The sequence below is a fragment of the Gossypium hirsutum genome, chromosome D02, assembly GCF_007990345.1.
Source record: "Gossypium hirsutum isolate 1008001.06 chromosome D02, Gossypium_hirsutum_v2.1, whole genome shotgun sequence".
NCBI lineage: Eukaryota > Viridiplantae > Streptophyta > Magnoliopsida > Malvales > Malvaceae > Gossypium > Gossypium hirsutum.
The window spans coordinates 64,890,696-64,897,792 of NC_053438.1; the positions used below are offsets into that span (position 1 = coordinate 64,890,696).

A 7,097-nucleotide genomic window follows, 5' to 3' on the forward strand; every position below is an offset into this window, starting at 1 on the left:
TAGATAGAAAAATAATCAAATATAATAATGTCAATAACAATAATAAATAGTAATAAAAATAAAAATAGTCAATTAATCAATAAATTAATGAAAAAAATAAATGTAAAAAAAAGGGAATTAAATCGCAATTAAACCTAAATTGACAAGAAAATAATAGAATTAAAACAAAGTGGGGGACCAATAAAGAAATTAATCCAAGTTTCTGAAACGCTGTGTTTAACACGGGACCAAAATGAAACACAAATAAAATCACGCGGCTAATTTAAAAGAAAAAGAAAAGAAAGAAAAAAAGGACCAAATTGGAAATCATCGCAAAAGAGGAGGGACCGCGCGCGTAGATAGCCCGTCGAGACAAAACATGTGGATCCTCCCCTTGGGTCGGGTCACCGTGCTGGTACAGGCCATTAAACGGTGTCGTTGTTTCCCTTTGTTACTTAAAACAAAATTTTTCTTAAAAACACTTCTACTTTATTTCTTAGAAAAAAAAACTCTGCTAGGGTTTCATCCTTAACCCTTTGAACGTCGCCGCCAATCTGCCACCTCTCCGCTGTGATTACACCGTCAACGGTGGTCAGAGCTGCACCCCTAGGGGCTTTTTAGCTCCTCCTCGCGCGGATCCGAAGGCTTTTCGAGGTAAACCTTCTCCTTTCTCTTTTGTTTACTCACGATTAAAAAAATAAAAAGAAAACGGTAGAGAAAACCAAATAAGAAAAAAGAAAAGATCACCTTTTGAAACTGTTTTTTTTATTGCTTTTCTTTCAAATATTTTTGCTACAATCTTTGTGGGTCTCTTTTTTCTTACAGTTTTTTTTAAATTGGCCTTTATAGTGCCGAAAAATCCAAAAGAAATAATCAAAATCTGAAATTTTTTACAACTGTTATCTGTCCTTTTTTGTTTGGTGTTGCGTTGTTCGTCTTTCGTTTGTTGCAGGAATGGCCGTACGATGACGTGGCACGGCGTAGCGCGTGGAGGCGTGGGGAGAACGGCGCTAGAAGCCTTTGCGACGCTCGTGCTAGGGCTGAATGCCTAGGGTTTCTTTTTCTCTTTGGTGTTGGGCCGTATGTATTCGGATTTGGGCTTGGGTTTTAGTGAGTTATTGTAAACGGTTTTGGGTCACTGTAATATGGACATTTTGGACATTTAATATATATATTTGTTTTTATTATTCATATTGGGCCGGGCAATATTGGGCCATTACAACGAGGATGAAAACAATACATATAATAGATAATTAATCCACTATTATAATCGTAAACTCTTTAAAAACAATAATAGGAAATACTCAGAAGCCTTATTTAACTACCGCACCTACAAATTCTGGTTACCTTCAACGTGTCATTCTAATCTTCCCTTAATTAGTTTCCATAATTCCAAGCCCACCCACCCCTCCTCTTAAATCTGATCCAGACATTGCCAATCAGACTTCCTTCTTACCATCCACTTAGTGCAACTTTACTTTGAACTGAATTTGGATAAAATGGCTTTTAGAGCAACGGTATACATAGATGTTTGCAACATTGGCCTCCCTTATATTATTTGTTGTTGATTTTGATATGATAAGATGAAATTGTGTTGCAGGGTTATTGGAAATCAATGATCACTCAATTGGAAATTAGGAGCTCGAACCGATTATTTGCATCATCCACAACTCAAAGGATGAAACAATATACCACTGCTCCAGGTGATCTCCCTCCCAACAAGTAAATTTTAAATTCAATTGACGTCCACATGATCTTTTCTTTTTTTGGTTTTGAAGTAAGAGGGAAATGGTGGACATTTGCAGGCATTGGGACTATATGCCGATTTACATTGTGGGGGGAATGGTTGCGGTGGCAATAATGATCGCGGCACACACAGAAAAGCAGCAGTTAAGGCATTGCCCTAATGTGGTGATCACCAAGCAGAAGAGGGCATCTATATCAGAGCTTGACAGTCCTAATCAAGCTACTGCTTCTGGCCAAAAGTTCTTGAACAAGTCTTTCCTCCGAAAAGTGGCCCACATTCAGGAACCCAAACGTTGAACTTCTAAATCTATTGCACATATATGGTGTTGCATTTCAAATAACTCTTCTTCTACATGTTAATAGCTTCCATGTATTCATTTCAGCCCACCCAAACTATAAAGAGGCTCGGACTACATCTTTATATATTAGTCGGTATTAAATTATATATTTTTACAATAATAAAAAATGTAATTTTACCATTTTAATAGCTTGTGATTTTATAATTTTTAAAGGATTAAATCAAATTTTTATCATCTTTTAAGGTCAAAATACAATTTTATCATTTCTAATTTGAAATTTTATAAATTATACAATAATAAACAATTTTTCATTTTAGGGGGGCCGGAGGCTCCCTAGCTTTGCCATTGACATACAATTTTAAGGAATTACCACGAAAATATTTTATCAAGAATGAAGTAATAGTTTTCGGAACATATAGTAATGCATAAAAAGAAAAGAAAAATGCATTCAAACATATCAATTGATTATACCAGAGATTAATGTAATTAATATGAAAGATAACAAATTTCTAAAAACTACTTATTACATTACAATCATTCTATCTTATATGTTTATAAGTTGAACTTAAACTTGAATTTTTAACTCTTAATATATATATAATGAATTATTTGAACAAATTTGAATAGACCAAACTCGAATTCAATCCTAATTTTTTTAAAATCAAATCTCGAAAATACCTCTTCCACACTCATAATACCATGCCAACTTCTTGAACCCTACCCATTATTTGGCCTACGTTATTAACCATTGGATTCAAATAATAGACTCTTATATCTCATACCTGTTGGTTCAGATACTTGATCCATTTTGATTTCCAAGTTCTTGTTTTTAAAATCCTCATTATCGTTTAATAATTCTTTTTTTTTTCTTAAATGGTTTATTTAGCCACCTTCTCCGGGACTTTTGTTACCTTGAAACATTGACTTGTATAAGAGTATTAATAATCCAAGCATCATTAAACATGAAGGCAACCTACTTTGCTTCATGTAGGGCCGAGAAGCTAACAAAACCAATAATATTTCTATCTTTTCGACCTTTTTAGGTATAAACCCACCAATGAATCTTCCATACCTTCAATAAATATCTCCCATGGTAAGGAAGCTCCAATGAATTTTTGGTGAGAGAATTTCATTGAACATCGAAAAACAATCTCTTTTATTATTCATCATATTTTTATCTTAGTGTTAAAAAGGTTATCTTACCTTTCAAACAAAAATATATTGAAATGTATTTCAAACGCTCTATTCACATTTTACATGACACTTCATAAAAAGATCAAGTAAAGAACTTACATTGCACTGATTTCAACTCTTTAATTGATAATTCTAAACAAACCCTACCATCACCTTTTATTGGAAGAGAAAAAAAACATTGTTGCAAAAATTCCAAGAATAATTCAGTTTAAGATAAATATAATATCAGTGATTGTTGCTATTTTGAAACTTAATAATAATAGCCATCATCATCATTCCGGCTAATGAGTGCTTTAAGAGGGGTTTGAGTTACACCGGTGTTGAGGCCTCTTAAAGTAATAACATTGTTAAATCCGAAATCTTGAAAGCTCAATCCAAAGATATGTCCAAATACAAAATTCTTACTTAATTAGCCTGTCGGTTTTCAGATCCACGTCACACCATTAATGTTATACTATTCGATTACTGCCAATAACTGCAATGATTTTCATTTAAACATTAATTCAACCTACTTATTCTGCATCATTGGTATTGCTAATGTAACTCTTTTTTCTTCTTTTCTTTGATGTGGTATTTGTGTTATTGTTTGGTCTAATTTGGTACATGTATTTGATAAAAGTTATCTATTTTGATATCTAAAGGTAATAAAGTTAATTTTTTAGTGTTTAATTTGGATTATAGGGTTGATTTGACAAAATTTAATTTCTTTTTTCGAAGATGGAAGTTAATTTTTAGTATTATTAGGTTTAAATTTTTCATGATTTTGTTCGTAGAATAAATTTAGTGTTAATTATAATTTTTTTAATTATTTATCAAATACAGTCTGATAAATAGGATTTAATTCGGATTTTAGGGTTGATCTAATGAAAACAAATTGCTAATTATGAATTTTCATCGTATCAATTTTAAAACCTGATTTAAAACCTCTAATATATTTAGGTATAAAAATGAATAACGTATACAATGCAATTAACATCATACTTCTCTTTTGGGGTTGTGAGGAAAACTAATTCTAGCAATTCAATTCAAAGCAAAGCAAAGCAACAATCAAGAATGACAAACACAAATATGCCAAATTTGTGATGAGTGGATCATGGAAGCAGGTAGAAAATTAATGTTACATATGATATCACCCTTACAAAATTTTAACGGAAGGCAAAACTTGTCTGTTTATTTGGATCTCTCCTTTGGCATCCTCTACACTTTTTCCATTTTTAATTTCTCTGCAACTCTTTCTTTTTGTCTCATTAATTACCTGCTCAACTAATTCTTTATGTCAATAACATAAACGGCAAACAGCTTTTGAAGTTCCTCTTCCACCGCCACTTATGGACTTCCTTCTTTTGACCCTTGAAAAGAAAATCATTGGGGATTTGCAACAAGTTCACTTACTTGTCACATACACGACAAACAGACCCAACTTTTAATGTATAGTTTATTCATGGATGATCTTAACAAATGTTGTTTGATGGAATGATGTTGCTATCAAAGAATTCTTATTCCGGATTAGTTAACAATACATGGACCATGGTCTTCCATCGTGGTTGGTATGGAATTTTTTCTTCCTTTTGTCGGCTAGCCAAGTCCCCCACCTTATTGGATCATATATTAACTGCTGCTTAACATTGTATCAGTATCAACTATCAAAAGGCCAGTTAAACATGTCAAACTTTGTTCAAGATTTTGAAGAAGATGAACATCACAGCACTGTCATCTCACAGTCGTCTAATGAGAGTCCCAATCCTATTGAACATCCTATCACCACAAGTTCAAAGAAGAAAAGGAATCTTCCAGGGAATCCAGGCAAGCATGCTTTCTGTACAATTGTTTAAGTAAGTTGCATGAAGGTATTGTAAGATCACTAAGTTTTCAGTTTTTGGCAAATTTTCAGATCCTGATGCGGAGGTGGTAGCACTGTCTCCTAGGACGCTAATGGCAACCAACAGGTACATATGTGAGGTGTGTCATAAAGGATTTCAACGAGATCAGAACCTTCAGCTGCATAGAAGAGGGCATAACTTGCCTTGGAAACTAAAGCAACGAACAAATACAGAGGTTAAGAAAAGGGTTTATGTATGTCCTGAGCCGAATTGTGTTCATCATCATCCGAGCCGGGCTTTAGGCGACTTGACTGGCATTAAGAAGCATTTCTGCAGGAAGCATGGAGAAAAGAAATGGAAATGTGATAAGTGCTCTAAAAGATATGCTGTCCAATCGGATTGGAAGGCACACGCCAAGATCTGTGGCACCCGAGAATATCGTTGCGACTGTGGCACAATTTTTTCGAGGTATGTAGCATATATATATGTTCTGTAAGTGATCCAAGGTGTGACGGATGATACTGAAATCATTATTTTTCAATCCATTTGTTTTGAACAGGAAGGACAGCTTCGTCACACATAGAGCCTTCTGCGATGCATTAACAGAGGAAAATTACAAGGTGAACCGTAACCATGGTGCCATTGGAGGATCAATTTTGCAGAAGCAAGCAGACGAGACAATGTCCATTTCTGACAACACAAAGATGAATCTGTCGATTGGTAATGAGAGCACGGACAACTCACAGAGGCTATTGTCTTTGAAGTCGACTGGGATCGTGAATATCTCCAGCAATTTGGATCAAATTTTCAATCCAACAACATCCCTGGCTTCTACACTTGCGATAGGGTCTGCTTATACATCTGCAACAGCCCTGTTACAGAAAGCTGCACAAATGGGCGCTAAGATCAGTGATAATACAATCGCCCCAATCCTACTCAGAGGTTTTACTGGATATTCAACCAGTAACATGAACTCATCTGGCTCAGTCCAGGACGGTTCGAATGGCGCCGGTACCAATGGTTTGTATGTGGGAGAAGAAACATCTCACAATCCTCTTGCTCCAACTGCGTTGTTCGACTCTCATTTTCTACAGGCAGAGAATGGAAAAGCTGCAAATCTGTTGGGACAAGTGTACATGGAAGGTGGACAAAAACTTACAGTTGATTTCTTAGGTATGAAACCAACAGGGCATCAGAATGTGGATAACGAAAGAAACTATGACGGAAACATAATGAACTTGGGCTACTCCAACGCGCAGGAAGGGCTGAACAATTTACGTGCTAACTGGTAAACTGCTGAACTAGTTCCAGCTAAGTTATTAGTGATGTTGTAGTAATTGCACCACTTTTTCATCAAGGAGCGATCTCATTTCAAGTTTTGGTTTAACATAATCGGAAACAGATAGCCATGCTAATCAAAGATGATGTAACATTTATGTATTTGCTGCTAATATCGCTTTAACTAGCTGTCATTGGATGATATTGGAAAAGACTAGTGGCGGAACCAAAAAATTTGTTGGGGCGGAATTAAACTGTATAGTTTTATTATAGTAAAAATGTAATTTTAAAATTTTAATAGTCTATATTTTTATAATTTTTAGATGATTAAATCAAATTTTTATTATTTTTGAAGGGGCCAAAATAAAATTTTACCATTATTAATTTAAAATTTTATAAATTATAAAGAAATTAAATAAAAAATTTTACATTTTATGGGATCGGAGGCCCTGCCAGCCCCGTTAACTCTGTCACTCTAAAAAACCCTACTTGAAAACGAATAAATCAAATAATAAATCATTTATTTTAGCCAAGCATCTATCAAACTAGTTACTTACGAATTGGGACGACAGATATTTACCAAGTAAAACATCAGTGGACTCGCGTCAAGATGTGAATTCTCATGTATCGTTTCATGAAAGGAATCTCATGCATTAATTTGCAATACGTTGAATCTCATGCATAAAATCCGATACATGCATTACTTCCCAATATATGAACAAAACATTGAACAAAATGAGTGCTTGTCAAAATTCATCCTTTAAATCTTTATTAAAATTAT

General features: G+C 34.3%; 2 protein-coding genes across 2 annotated transcripts; both read left to right on the forward strand.

Annotated features, from left to right (window-relative positions):
• The first annotated feature begins 1,299 nt into the window (after positions 1-1,299).
• Positions 1,300-2,212, forward strand: LOC107907827 (uncharacterized). The gene is made up of 3 exons (XM_016835141.2): positions 1,300-1,496; positions 1,580-1,701; positions 1,785-2,212. The coding sequence occupies exons 1-3, from the start codon at positions 1,479-1,481 to the stop codon at positions 2,020-2,022; spliced, it is 378 nt and encodes a 125-aa protein (XP_016690630.1). The 5' UTR covers positions 1,300-1,478; the 3' UTR covers positions 2,023-2,212.
• A 2,662-nt stretch (positions 2,213-4,874) lies between these two features.
• On the forward strand, positions 4,875-6,555 carry LOC107907826 (protein indeterminate-domain 12). The gene is made up of 3 exons (XM_016835140.2): positions 4,875-5,021; positions 5,110-5,506; positions 5,598-6,555. The coding sequence occupies exons 1-3, from the start codon at positions 4,880-4,882 to the stop codon at positions 6,328-6,330; spliced, it is 1,272 nt and encodes a 423-aa protein (XP_016690629.2). The 5' UTR covers positions 4,875-4,879; the 3' UTR covers positions 6,331-6,555.
• The last annotated feature ends 542 nt before the right edge of the window (positions 6,556-7,097 follow it).

What these genes read in the sequence shown, in the direction of transcription:
- LOC107907826 (XM_016835140.2), top strand. Translation starts at nt 4,880, where the DNA reads ATGTCAAACTTTGTTCAAGATTTTGAAGAAGATGAACATCACAGCACT. An exon ending in GAATCTTCCAGGGAATCCAG is followed by an intron (nt 5,022 to 5,109) that starts GCAAGCATGCTT and finishes GCAAATTTTCAG; the next exon opens with ATCCTGATGCGGAGGTGGTA. An exon ending in TGTGGCACAATTTTTTCGAG is followed by an intron (nt 5,507 to 5,597) that starts GTATGTAGCATA and finishes TGTTTTGAACAG; the next exon opens with GAAGGACAGCTTCGTCACAC.
- LOC107907827 (XM_016835141.2), top strand. An exon ending in GGTGATCTCCCTCCCAACAA is followed by an intron (nt 1,702 to 1,784) that starts GTAAATTTTAAA and finishes GGACATTTGCAG; the next exon opens with GCATTGGGACTATATGCCGA.